General features: G+C 39.8%; 1 protein-coding gene across 7 annotated transcripts in view; it reads left to right on the forward strand.

The window, feature by feature from the left end:
• Positions 1 to 13,982, forward strand: part of BRF1 (BRF1 general transcription factor IIIB subunit) — a 231,271-nt gene that overhangs the window by 125,469 nt on the left and 91,820 nt on the right. For all 7 annotated transcript variants that reach the window (XM_088149756.1, XM_088149755.1, XM_088149754.1 and 4 more), the window contains 3 exons: positions 2,901 to 2,940; positions 3,766 to 3,858; positions 6,884 to 7,135. In XM_088149756.1, the coding sequence (XP_088005882.1) occupies positions 2,901 to 2,940; positions 3,766 to 3,858; positions 6,884 to 7,135 (385 nt within the window). The remainder of the gene's footprint in view (positions 1 to 2,900; positions 2,941 to 3,765; positions 3,859 to 6,883; positions 7,136 to 13,982) is intronic.

Consider the following 13,982-nt stretch of genomic DNA (forward strand, 5'->3'; position numbering starts at 1 on the left):
CTGAAATTTCTCTTAAAGCACTTGCAACTTTTCCAAAACACCTGTCAGATCTTTCTAGCAGCAATCAGGACTGGAAATTAACAATTAAGTATCATGTCTCTCTGAGCTCTGATTAGTAAATAATAGCACAAGAATTTCAACCAGTACTTTTGCTTCAAATGTGAATTTTATTTATATATGTATATGTGTATATATATGTATATATATATATGTATATACACATATTCACACACATACACAACATTCAAAGCAGTTAGCTGGTTGTTTTTTTTCTCCTGTGTCTGTGCCACATAGTGGAGGAAGCTTGTCTCTTCAGAGAAGATGGGCTGGCCTACACCTGGATGTTGTTTATACAATGGCAACAAGCCTTTTTATCAGAATCTACTTTTGCAGTATCACTGCCAATATCTGATCTGATCCCTTTTGGATTTCTCATCTCTAATGTACAGAATATAAAGGAAAGGCATTTCTCACTCACATTCATTTATATGCCCTTGGCCTTTTTGACTATAATGCTTGTTTCTTTGGAGGAGGGATGGCAGGAGATGCTGAAAAAGGTATGGGGATGTAATTCTACTACAATATATTTATTTACACATGCCTGTAATAAAAATTTGTTCATTCACAACCTAGTGTTGGACAAATGGACAAATCTGCCATGTATTACTGAAACCTGGTTGTATGAAAGTGGTGATGCTGCATTCTCTGAAATTTGCCCATTAGATTTCAGATCTTTCAGAAGCCTTGATACCATGGCTGGGGAGGGAGGCATAGCACTGATTGTCAGGAACACTGTTTCTGTAATCAAGGACAGTGTTCCTGAGATACCAGAGTGTAAATGCCTATGGGTGAAACTGGGCTGTAGAGACAAATTGGGGATTCTGTTGGTATCCCTTCCTGTTGCTTGGGAAGTGGTCTCTAGGGTGATGGTGGAGTTGCCTTGCCTTTTGATGTTGTGGGACTTCAACCTCTATGCCTTGGGAACTGGATCCTTGTTTAGGGCAACTAATTCCATATTAAGGAAAAGTCAGTGACAAGATCTCCCACCTGGACACGATTGGCATAATAATTTTCTTATAAAGTTGCTTTGATTCATCAGAATCTTGACTCCTCATGGGCCGGGTCTTTGATTGTGACTGGGGCATCATCTTGGTATACTACCTGATACTCTTTCTAGCATGTGAATCTCCAAAGAAGTTGATAGGTGCACTCTAGGTTATCCTCTGCCATTTATGGACTTGCACTGTGCCTGTTCTGGGTCCTTGGGTTGGGCAGGGATAATGTAACTACCTGCCTTTTTACAGGAGAGGGTTTGCCAGTGGCTGTTACAGAGAGGGTGGTGTTTTACCTCCTGGAGAAATCATCCCTGGACTCAGGGTTTTTAGATAACTATCACCAGGTCTTCAACTTTCCCTTTTTAGGGAAGTTTGTTGAGATGATGGTAGTGGATCAACTATGGAGCACCTTAGATGAAGCAGTTTACCTAAAACCTTTTCAATCAGGATTCAGGACTGGCAATGGGATGGAGACAGCAATGGTTGCTCTAATTGGTGACTCTGGACCTGGTACTTACTCTAGCAGTTTTTTTATATACAATTCACCATAGTACTGTATTTGATCACCTTGTGGGATTGGGGATTGGAGGCACTGTCTTGCATTGGTTCCTCTCTTTCTACAGTAGACAGGTTCAGTCAGTGGTAGAAGAGAATGAGAGGTCAGCCCATTGGCCCCTGCTTTTGGAGTTCCACCGGGGTCAGTCCTCTATCTCTTGCTTTTTAACATCTATGTGAAGCCACTGGGTGAGGTCATCCAACAACGGAAGTGTGATATTATCAGTCTGTATTGGGCAAAAGTGTTCACTCTGTCTGCAGAGCTGTCACAATCACTTACTGTGGATTTACTGGAGTTTACCTGCTCTGCACAAGTTCTCCTAATCAGTGCATACCTCACCTCATTGTGTAGTGGCAAATTTATTCTGACTTTCCTATGATCCATCTAAGCTTATTATATTGCATGTAGATTTCTTCTCTTATATATGCCACATTCATTCTTCTACCCCAATTAGCAAAGGCCACAGCTGGAAAGGTATTTGCTTGATAATTAGTTCCAACTCCCCCTCTCTTCCAAGTTCTGCTTTCATTAAAATTCTGTGTTTTAACTGGTCCAGTTTAAAATAAGCATTGCTATTAATTATGATTAAATTGCATTGGAGTTGCTCCAAAATGTTGCTTGCCAAGACATGCAGACTGTCACTGAGTCAGTTTTCTGAGATAGATATTTGTGAACAATTAGTAATTTTGCATACAAATTATTACAGCTGTAAAAAAATAAATCTTGGGCTGGGTTGAATTTCCCCCCAGAATATTTTGTAGAGACCTTTGGATACAGATGTTCAAAATCTAGTCTCTATTTGTGACATATAGAAGGTTTTTTTAAATCCCTATCAGACCTTAGTTGAACTTTATCCTGCTGAAAATTGTTGAATGCTTGGCACTTTTTGACACTGAATAATGCCATCATGGAGGTACTGGAACTCATTCTAAAGGATTTTTCCAAAATGACCAGCAAAGGAATACAGAAGGTATTTACCATAAGATAATTGCCACATCTGTAAAGCATTTCTATTGGACATTTGTAGCAAGCGAAGGCGAATGGAAAACTCTTCTCAACTCTAGTCTTGCTCCTGAAAATTACCACTGCCTGGCAATTAAACTTAAGGGAAAAAATAATTGCCAGCAGTGGCCTCCCAAGGCTCTAGGGAATAGATATGGGGCTATGGGAAATACTCTCGAGGCTGAAGCTCCATCGGCCCAGGCCTAGCAACATCAGTAGATAAAAATACTGTCTAATGTATTTAGGACAAAAATGTCTAACATCTCTTTTCTCTTCTCCCTGTCCAGCTTGAGAAGGAATTGTCAAAAAAGCTTGAAGAGTTAGAAGGTAGAGCATACATTCTATCGATATTTTTTTTATTTATCAAATTTACATGGCTACCCATCTAATCAGTGGAACTCTGTCATATCCCTTGCTGTTTTGATCTTTTTGATAGTTTTCTATTGTCCTAGAAGAAAGGTAATCAAAGATATTATAAACTCTTAGTCTGACCTCACCTGAATGCAGGTAAAGCAACTTGTGTTTAACATTAATAAGAAAATCTGAATACAGTTGTCATCTATTATGGTGATAGTTTATCTGGAAGATTGTTCATTCCAGCTAATTATCTAGTTAATGTCATGTATTTGCCTCACTAGAGAGCCCTTTCTTTGGCCAGATTAACTGTTCTGCCATCCATGTTAATGGAAGGGAAAGCTAATAACATCCCAGTGCAAGAGCATTTATGCCTTTGCCTGGTGGGGGAAATTGAGACAATTACACATGTATTACTGTGCTGCCCATTCTACATGGCCTGGTGCACAGACTTAATAATACTTGCCCTGGTAGGTATTTTATTGGGGAGAACATTATTCTGTTATTAGCAGATCTGTCTCCAGAAATTAGAAGGATTCCTAAGTTCTTATTTATAGTATTTGGGTTTTTAAATTACAGATAGATAGACAGAGATATTTGTTAAATAGGTTAAAGATTATTTAAACTGATTTAATTGAGAGTTTCATTTTTCTGTTCTTTCCTTTTTTTTATTGTCCTTTTTTATATGTAGCTGACAGATGGTCTTTGACTATAACTAAAGTTTATTTTCTTCCCCTTCATTTCAATTATGTCATATTTCTTTTGCCCACTAGTGACTCTTCTTTCTGTTTCTGGCAGGTGAAATAACAAGCTATCAAGATGAAATAGAGATTGAATTAGAAAATAGCCGGCCAAAAGCAAAAGGAGTTTATGCAAATTATAGTAAGGATGGTAAGTCGATCTGAAATCCGTTAATCAGTAATATGCTAAACTAGGAAAATGATTTTATGGCAGTTTGGTATTAGAGGTGTACATTCAACAAGGCTGACTTTTAAAAAAAGTATGAGTGGGATAATATAAGAAAAGGATGAATCCTTTAATATAGCCACCTACAACCTAGAACCCTCAGGTTTATTGGACTATAATTTGCATCATCACCAGCTATTGGAGGGGCAAGTTTAATGGGAGAGGGAGACTGAATGTGATCTATGCTAGTACTGGCTACCCAACCTGTGAACTCTGATTTCTTTTCCAAGTATCTTTAAAATGGAATTCAAACAGCTGCTAGAGAAAGGGACAGAGAAGGCAGTGGTATGTGAATTGGTCAGGGCAGGGTAGTGCAGCTACGCAGCTATGGAATTATGCAAGTATGATATATAAATAGCTTCATTTTTGTCCTGAGCCTTTTGGCAGACTCTCAGCTTTGGAAATTAACAAACATGTAAAAAAGTGTGATTGTAACATGATGTTTGTTTTCATGGTTTAAAAATAAATAAAATAAATGGATAAAAATCAAATGCCAAGATTTTTTATAGTTCAGTCCGTCAAATCATGGTATTATTCAGGAATCTTATGGGTGAAAATACTTTGGATCAGGAGATTGTTATTGTCCAATTCAAAAAGTGGATTTTGGAAAGCTGAAAATGGTGGAGGCACGTAGCAAGTTATAAATGGCTGAATGCTAGGTCCTCAAGCTACTGCTTGGAGAAATCACTTGAGTTGAAGTGCGTTAACACTTTTGTAATGAAATTATAACATTTAAGAGAACAGGATATGATTTTATTTATTACAAAAGTACATCAATTTAACAGAACATTTGGGGGGAACAGCTGTGTGTTTTTTGATTAATTTGATTTGATTTGACCCTAACCCTAATCCAGCTCTAACTTAACTCAGCTGCTGTCCCAGTAGTTGCCTACCTGTCTGTTCCTTGAGCTTGCCTCCCTCAGCTCTGCTGCTGGTTTCAGGTTTATTGTATTTTAGGCTTTATTCTGCCATTATGTACTTTCTCATCCCTGTTATGGCTTATAACATGCAATGCTATAAAAATAACCAGGGCAGTGCCAGCAATTTCCATGTGTCTTTGAATGTCAAGAAAGATTTAATGCCAATCTCTGTTATTTAGGCTTTTGAAGTTACTAATAGTTGCCTTTAAATGCTGTTTTAGTGTTGTTTTAATATTTTCATATGTTGTAACAACTAAATATATACTTTGTTTATTAAGACTGCACTTAATAAATAATAGTATTAATTAATAATAAGAAAGTTTTTGCACAGAGCCATACTAAACCCTTCAGGATTTCTCAAATTTATGTTGAGCTGCATAAAATATGAGCTAACAATAATATTGTTAGACTGCTTTTTCCCTATTTTCCAAAGTTGTTCATACTTGTAGTTCAGTGGGTCTTCACACTCGATCTGGGCTTTGTGGTGGGACTGCTGCACTTCCTTTCTATGCCTTTTGCAATAACAGTAATCAGGGTGAGGGAGGCTGCCAGTAAGGGTTAAAACTATGCACAGTTAAGTTAAGGTTAAGTTAACAGTTAAGGTTGCTGAATCTTATTCCTGTGATGGCTCCTACAAAATGGTTTAAATTTCACTTCTTGGAGTTGTACTTCATTACTGAAGTGCAATAATTCACCTGTAAGATGCAGAAGAATTAATTCCTAATAACATCAGTCATGTTCATAAAGCAGGCTCTGCACCAGTTATCATGGGTTCAGTCAACTCTGGAACTCTGTTTGCATCTTCAAAGGAGAAATGGTATTGCATCTCCTGGCACTAATTACTGTTTTGATGAAAGTGTCAGCTCTACAAATGACTCTCTCCTATTGCAAGGATAAGCTTAAATGTACCACCACTCCATCCCCCTGTTCTTCCAGTGCTGTTGCTATAATGTCTCTTGTGGATCTTGGAAGCTAAATTGAAAAAAAAATGTTTTGACTGCCAGCCATAAAAAAATCTCCTGCCCTTTTAATATTATATGATGACTAAGTGGTTAGTAGCATCCAGAGGCCTATTGGGGTAGGTGGATATATTTCTGCAGAATGTAATAGCAACATCCTGGGTGAAAAGGTACATTTTGAGACCCTAAACTTAAGAAGAAGAAGCCAACCCAAACTCCAGTGGCAGTTTGTTCAAAAATAGAGGTCCCCCCCAAGGAAAAGGTAATTGTTACTTTTATGAAAGAACTAATAATTGATGTTAAATATATCCATGTTAGCTACATTATTAGATAGTATGCTGGATATCTTAGGATACAGTATTGCTGAAGTGATGTCAAGCCTGGCTCAGTGATCTCAGTGATTTTGCTTAGAAGCCATGGTATTGAGCACTCAGGAGATTTCAGTATTCCACAGTTGTTATTCTAGGTGGTTTTTCCAATTATAATTATAATTGGAAAATCGGTCTAATTTGAAACCACTTCTAGAGAGGGGAATAAGTGTAACAGCCCAAGCTACATTAGATAATGAACTGTCTGCAGCAAGGGCATCATTTCTGGGATTCCCTCACATGGATTGCTCTCCTCCAGGACAAAGTCCCTGCTGACATTGTATGTTGTATTATATAATCTGTTAAATATTACGAATATGTTACTATATTTGGTGGAGTTTCATAGAAATGGATTTCAGGCATTTTAAAGAGAAAATATCAGTTTATAACTGGAATATGAAATAATATTAAAACACAGGTGGACACAATTTTACTAATTTGGGGGGGACCATATTGGGGAAGTCTCATATATGTTTGCTGATGTGCTGCACAGAGATACATTAATGTGCAGAAGAAATGAGCCAGACCTTTTGGCTTTCTGAAGCTATGACTTTGATCATTTGACAAGGACAGGTAATAAACTGTTGAATGGTAGGAAAAAATGGTCTTGGGAGGTCTTTGGGAGCCTTAAGAAACCCAAAACAGCATATTGAGCACTTTAATTTTATCATATCTGATAATATTTGATCCTCTGTCATTAAAGATTGCATAGAAGATACTATTTCAAGTATATTTGGAGATGAGGAGGGAGAAGATGAAGAACTGGCAGCAGCTGCAGATCATTTGAACCTGGACTTTTATAATGAATTTCTTGATAAAGACAGATCAAAAGAAAAAGAAACTTCTGTAAGGCCACCTGCTCTGGAATCACTTCTTGGACCTCTCCCTACTGCAGCCAGTCTTGGAATAACAGAATCTATAAAAGAGTGTATATTGACTAAAGATCGAGACCACAGTAAGTATAAACTTAATGGTAAATTATTCATTTGAACTGAATTAGGATACTCAGAAAGGTTGGGAACATTGTGGATTTTTCAGGGGCGCTGATGTTAGCATTTTGTATAATCTAGAAGTGCGATAGTTTCTTAATTAGTTCCATAGATTTTCTTATATTTGGCATGTTTTTATTAATTGCTGGTGTTAATTCTTTTCAAAATAGATTTGATGGCTTACATAGTACATACATGATATTCATATAATGAATAAAAAGTGGTTTTGTTCATCCCCTGAAAAGGATTAAAACCCTAGTGAGGAAAGAATGAGCTCCAACAGAAGAGAATATATGTCACTCAGGGTTGAACTGTGGAGTTTTGGATGTTCTCTAAGCTTGGTAGTTTGCTTGCAGATGTTTTATTACCCAACTAGGTAATATCACCAGTGCCTTATACTTAATATTTTGTGTGTTTTACTGTTCCTTCAGTATACATCCACTTGTACTCTGAAAGCTCATGAATACTTCTGGGATATTTGTAGGTTCTCATACAGCCTTGAGCTTGGTTGATACTCAGAATATTTAGCATTTTATTGTCTAGTACTTTTATCATGACCTGCTAGGGATTGCCTATAATTAATTGTAGCTTCCCAGTTTTACATGGAGGTATCCCTGCACCCCCCACAAAGAAACAGAAATCTGATTTGGGCCTCATTAAAGTATCTAGTTGTCCAGTGAACAAGAATGGGATGCAGGGCTATATAGGTTTGCGGGCTGAGCCAAAAGGATCTTCTGATCTTCTTGGATCAGAGGCATCAAAACATAATGTTTTCTAGAGAATGAAGGGCGGCAGCAGACAAGCCAATGATGCAAAGTAGATGAACTTGAGTCATACACAGGCTTTTCCTCAGTTTAGAGGAAATTATTTTCAAAGTATGTTATGCTTATTCTAGGGCTTACACTCAGTTTTTATGTGTTTCCTCCTGTCACAGAATTTGAGAAATTATATTTACAGTTTTAGCAAGAGTAGTCAGGGTTCCAAAGGCTGCACATGCACACAGAAACAGGGCTGAGGACAATATGTGGTGCTGGGACCAAAAATTGCCCTCCTCTTTTTTAGATACCTAATTTGAACCAGGTATATTGATAGATTAGCTGACTGTGGATGCTGAAAGTCTGTCTTGTTTAATGAAGTATGCAGTGTAATAGCCGTGCCTGCTTCTTGATTCTACTTTCAGAATCAGTAAATGGTGTTGTTTTCTGCAGCCATTAATTTTCTTCTTCTGTGCCTCTCTATGACAGGGTTTTATCATCACTTTTTTCACTCGTATCTCTGCTCCACACACTCCCCCTTATTAAATGTACCTTTTGATCTTCAAAAGCCCCAGATCTGAGACTCACGTAGGCTGCATACAATCGATTACAAATGTTTAAGAATAGTATAAACCTATAGACAATTTTGTCCTGCAGTTTGTACACTATAGAGCAACTTCCTTCATCTGGTGGCCTCTTGGTATTTTGGACAATTCTCAAAGTCATACTAGCTGGGAATTCTGGAGACTGTAGTTCAGTATGTATGGAGAGCACCATAACAGACTAAAGCAGGAGTACTCTTCCCCAGTTCCTTCAAGAAGTTCCAGCTATAGCTCCTATTAGTCTCAGCTGTCATAGCCAGTGATTGAGGGTGACGGGGGTTATTGTTCAAAATATCTGGAGTGTTTGTAGTTTACCTATTCCCAATCTAAGGGACTTGGTAAGAAAAGTTACTTTGTTGCGTACTTCAGGTTGTTGTTTATTTAAACATGTTCAGATTTTGCTTTATCTTCAGCTATCATATTTTTTCCCAACAATGCCCATGATCACATCACAACTTTCTTTACACTTACTGAGGCATGCATTATTTTTTTATTCCTCATTGCGACTTGTCAAAATCCTTTAGCTTGTGCAGATTATTTTCAGCTTGCTGTAAATGTGTATTCTATGTTCATATCATGCTGAAAAGGTTTCTCTAACTGGGTGATGATAAATCTTGATAGAAACAAACCTTTTGAATCAAGCTTTGTATGTACAGCTCATAAATTTGACAGTGTTTATAGACTGTTGTATCTTTGATTGAGCCTTCATTATACTGTTAATGAGATATGAATTTTTTGCAGCCAGTATAATAATGTAGGAACCTTTTCTCATCCATCCTCTGCCTGCTTTATCCACAGTTTGGTTGATAGAAATTGCAGCTGATGTAATTTTATTGTTTAATAAATGTGTAGATTGTGTAATGACAATATATGTTTCTTTTCTACATATACTTTGAATAGCAAAAGGCTCAGGTTGCAGGCAGCAATGCAAGCATTTTCTTAAATGAAAAAACATATTTCAGTACCTGTGTATACATGAAAACATTGAGGTTTACAGTGATTGGTTGAGACTGTTCTTAAAGGGAAGTCATCAGTTCACAGAAACAGTGAGGGAAGAAGGATAATAGGAATATGCAGAACTGGGACCCTCAACTAAGTGAACGCATGTGCGCGCGCACACACGCACGCACAGAGGCATAGGCACTTACACATGTAGGAAGCCTAAAACAGCCTCTAAAGCAGCCAGGCAACCCTTTCAAAGGACATAGTTGCTTTAACATTTCAAGGGTAACATGGTAAAGGTCTATTTCAAATGCTTGCACAGATCTAGAATTTATTAAGCATCTTGTCTAATATACAAACATTGATTTGTGATTAATTAAGGTTAGGAGGGAGTCTTACTTGCCTAAAAGCAGTATACTTCCACTAATGGCTATTTCTTGATTGCTGCTTGGTACCTAAACCTAGCATTTTCTAGTACAGGTAATCTCACTTAATGACCATTTCTTCAGCGACCACTTGAAGTTATGGCGGCACTGAACAAATGGTATTTATGCCCAGTCCCCAAAGTGGTGGTCAGTGCCCCCATGGTCACGTGATCAAAATTTGGGCACTTGGCAACACTTACAACTGTAGGGGTGCTTCAACTCCTCCCACCCACCTATTTCCCCCCATCTCTGCCCTTTTGGTTGCCTTGCACAGTGGCACTTAATGGCGGCGGCAGCGTCACTGGCGGTACTGGGGCTGAAATAGAGACCTGGGGCCTTCAGCTGTCTCAGCTGGCAGCTGCTGCCCCCAAACCTCTACTTCAGCCCCCAGGACTGCCACCATCACCGAGAAGTGCCACCTCAAGCTCCATGCCAGGGACAGCTACCCCAGTGCCACAGCATAAAGCCCCAGCCACCCCTGCCGCCCTGTGCTCCACTGGTCCTGCCGTGCCCAGCTGACCTTCGCTGTCTTCTTCCTCCCACTGCTGATGGGGCACGCCCGGCCTGGCCCTGTGCAAGGCAGCTACTGACTGCGCCAGGCCTTCTTCCTGAGGCTGCACACGCCATTCTCAAATCACAGGCACCATTCTTGCTATGCTTCAGAAGGTTTCGGAGGCCTTCCAAAACCTTGTGAGAAGGTTGTGCCAGCCTTTTTCCAAACTGTGAGAAGGGTGCACACAATTTGGAGAATGGTGTATACGATCATGAGAAGGGTACGCGCAATTTGGAGAATGGTGCACACGATTTAGAGAAAGGCCGGTGCAGCCTTCTTGTGAGGTTTTGTGAGAACAGCACATGCAATTCAGAGAACGGCACCTGTGATTTGGAGAACAGTGCTCATAGTCTCGGAAAGAAGTTGCCTAACATCAGGCCAGCCAGACGCACTGCATCAGCAGTGGGAGGAAGAAGATGGCGAGGGTCAGCTGGGCATGACAGGGCCGGCAGAGTGCAGGGTGGCTGGGGCTTTGCGCTGTGGTGCTGGGGTGACTGGCCTGGCATGGGGCTTGTGGTGGCACTCGTCTGCAGCAGTGGCGGCCAAGGAGTGCTGTTGTGCAAAGTGGCCAAAAGGGCAGAGATGGGAGGTAGATAGGCAGGTGGGGGGAATTCAAGAGGAAGCAGTCCCTTACCTTACGAAGGCTCGGGGCTGGGAGGAACCAAGCTGGGAATGACTTGGATTGGGGTGGGTCCTTGCCTAATGACCAGTGGGATTTAGTTAATGATGGCAATGGGGACTGCCGGGATTTCTGTCACTAAGCAATGCGGTCATGTGACGTTATACTTTATGACCACATCGCTTAGCGATGGAAATTCCGTTCCCAATTACTGTCGTTGACCAAGGATTACCTGTAGAGTGAACCCAGATTCTTAATCTGTATAGATGATATTCAGATAACTGAACTACTGAGCCAATGGTTAGCCATATCAAAACATTTTGGTCCAGAGCTAGATGGAATATAACAGTGGTGCCAATGTACTTTCGTTTTTACTTAGTTATTTTAGGTTGCTATAATACTTGGAGTATGGGAATATCTTTCAAGATTGTGGACTGTTGCTGAGCTACAGTGGGGCAAAAAACTATTTAGTCAGCCACCAATTGTGCAAGTTCTCCCACTTAAAAAGATGAGAGAGGCCTGTAATTTTCATCATAGGTATACCTCAACTATGAGAGACAAAATGGGGGAAAAAATCCAGAAAATCACATTGTCTGATTTTTAAAGAATTTATTTGCAAATCATGGTGGAAAAGAAGTATTTGGTCAATATCAAAAGTTCATCTCAATACTTTGTTATATATCCTTTGTTGGCAATGACAGAGGTCAAACGTTTTCTGTAAGTCTTCACAAGGTTTTCACACACTGTTGCTGGTATTTTGGCCCATTCCTCCATGCAGATCTCCTCTAGAGTAGTGATGTTTTGGGGCTGTCGCTGGGCAACACAGACTTTCAACTCCCTCCAAAGGTTTTCCATGGGGTTGAGATCTGGAGACTGGCTAGGCCACTCCAGGACCTTGAAATGCTTCTTACGAAGCCACTTCTTCGTTGCCCGGGCGGTGTGTTTGGGATCATTGTCATGCTGAAAGACCCAGCCACATTTCATCTTCAATGCCGTTGCTGATGGAAGGAGGTGTTCACTCAAAATCTCACGATACATGGCCCCATTCATTCTTTCCTTTACACAGATCAGTCATCCTGGTCCCTTTCCAGAAAAACAGCCCCAAAGCATGATGTTTCCACCCCCATGCTTCACAGTAGGTATGGTATTCTTTGGATGCAACTCAGCATTCTCTCTCCTCCAAACACAACAAGTTGAGTTTAGACCAAAACATTCTACTTTGGTTTCATCTGACCATATGACATTCTCCCAATCCTCTTCTGGATCATCCAAATGCTCTCTAGCAAACTTCAGACAGGCCCGGACATGTACTGGCTTAAGCAGGGGGACACGTCTGGCACTGCAGGATTTCAGTCCCTGGCAGCATAGTGTGTTACTGATGGTAGCCTTTGTTACTTTGGTCCCAGCTCTCTGCAGGTCATTCACTAGATCCCCCCGTGTGGTTCTGGGATTTTTGCTCACCGTTCTTGTGATCATTTTGACCCCACGGGGTGAGATCTTGCGTGGAGCCCCAGATCGAGGGAGATTATCAGTGGTCTTGTATGTCTTCCATTTTCTAATTATTGCTCCCACAGTTGATTTCTTCACACCAAGCTGCTTGCCTATTGCAGATTCAGTCATCCCAGCCTGGTGCAGGTCTACAATTTTGTTTCTGGTGTCCTTCGACAGCTCTTTGCTCTTGGCCATAGTAGAGTTTGGAGTGTGACTGTTTGAGGTTGTAGACAGGTGTTTTTTATACTGATAACAAGGTCAAACAGGTGCCATTACTACAGGTAACGAGTGGAGGACAGAGGAGCCTCTTAAAGAAGTAGTTACAGGTCTGTGAGAGCCAGACATCTTGCTTGTTTGTAGGTGACCAAATACTTATTTTCCACCATGATTTGCAAATAAATTCTTTAAAAATCAGACAATGTGATTTTCTGGATTTTTCCCCCCATTTTGTCTCTCATAGTTGAGGTATACCTATGATGAAAATTACAGGCCTCTCTCATCTTTTTAAGTGGGAGAACTTGCACAATTGGTGGCTGACTAAATACTTTTTTGCCCCACTGTACCAATTAAAGCTGCCCAAAGAGATTATATCATTTCTATTCTTATATAGCTGCAGTAGTTATTATTTGGCTTCTGAGCACAAATCAGAGAGTTGGTTTATGTTTTATAGGCTATGCAGTTTTGGCCTTGGATGCTTAAGATGTTATCTTCTCCATTATGTTTTGATCTTGTAGGTGTTAAGATTAACCAGTGAGATACGCAGAGAGTAATGCCATTATGAAAGTTCATCTGTAGATTCCGTATGGTGTTTTGAGAGTTCTTGGGCTGGGAAATCCCTAATAGTCATTAAATTCACTGGATAATCTTGGACCAGTTATCTGTTGAACTAACTTACCCCATTGGAATGGTATAAGAACAAAAGGTCAGTGGGATCATGTACTTGAATGTGTGGCACAATGGCATCCAATATCTGGAGTTAATTACCTAGGCTATTGCAAGTATTCTCTTTTAAGAAATATCCCTGTTAGAAGAATTTTCTCCCTCATGGAAAAACATTTGACATAGGAAATTGAATTTGGTTTTATGGCTTTTGATGGTCTTTGACTTCTGTTGTATAGGTTGATAGTGCTTTATTATGCATTGTGTCTTATGTTTTAAAGCTCCTGTGACAGAGTAGTTAGGGAATGAAATAGACATGTGAGTTAATGATGATAAAACATAAGTGCAGAGTTCTGTACTATCCATGTTGAAAAAGCTGGATTTAGTGGTTTCACACATGGCAAACATCGGCAGTATGCCACCTTAAGGATACAGCTGTGTGTTTCTACTCCTTTTAACAAAAATCTTTTATGCAGTATCATGATTGATGAGGTCACTCATCAGCTTGGCAAGGTTGTATCTAATCTGTCAAACTTGGGCATGTTGA

This window comes from Python bivittatus, unplaced genomic scaffold (genome assembly GCF_059951505.1).
Source record: "Python bivittatus isolate LINGU-HERP-01145 unplaced genomic scaffold, Pbiv_v1 ctg000580_np1212, whole genome shotgun sequence".
In the NCBI taxonomy this organism is placed as follows: Eukaryota; Metazoa; Chordata; class Lepidosauria; order Squamata; family Pythonidae; genus Python; species Python bivittatus.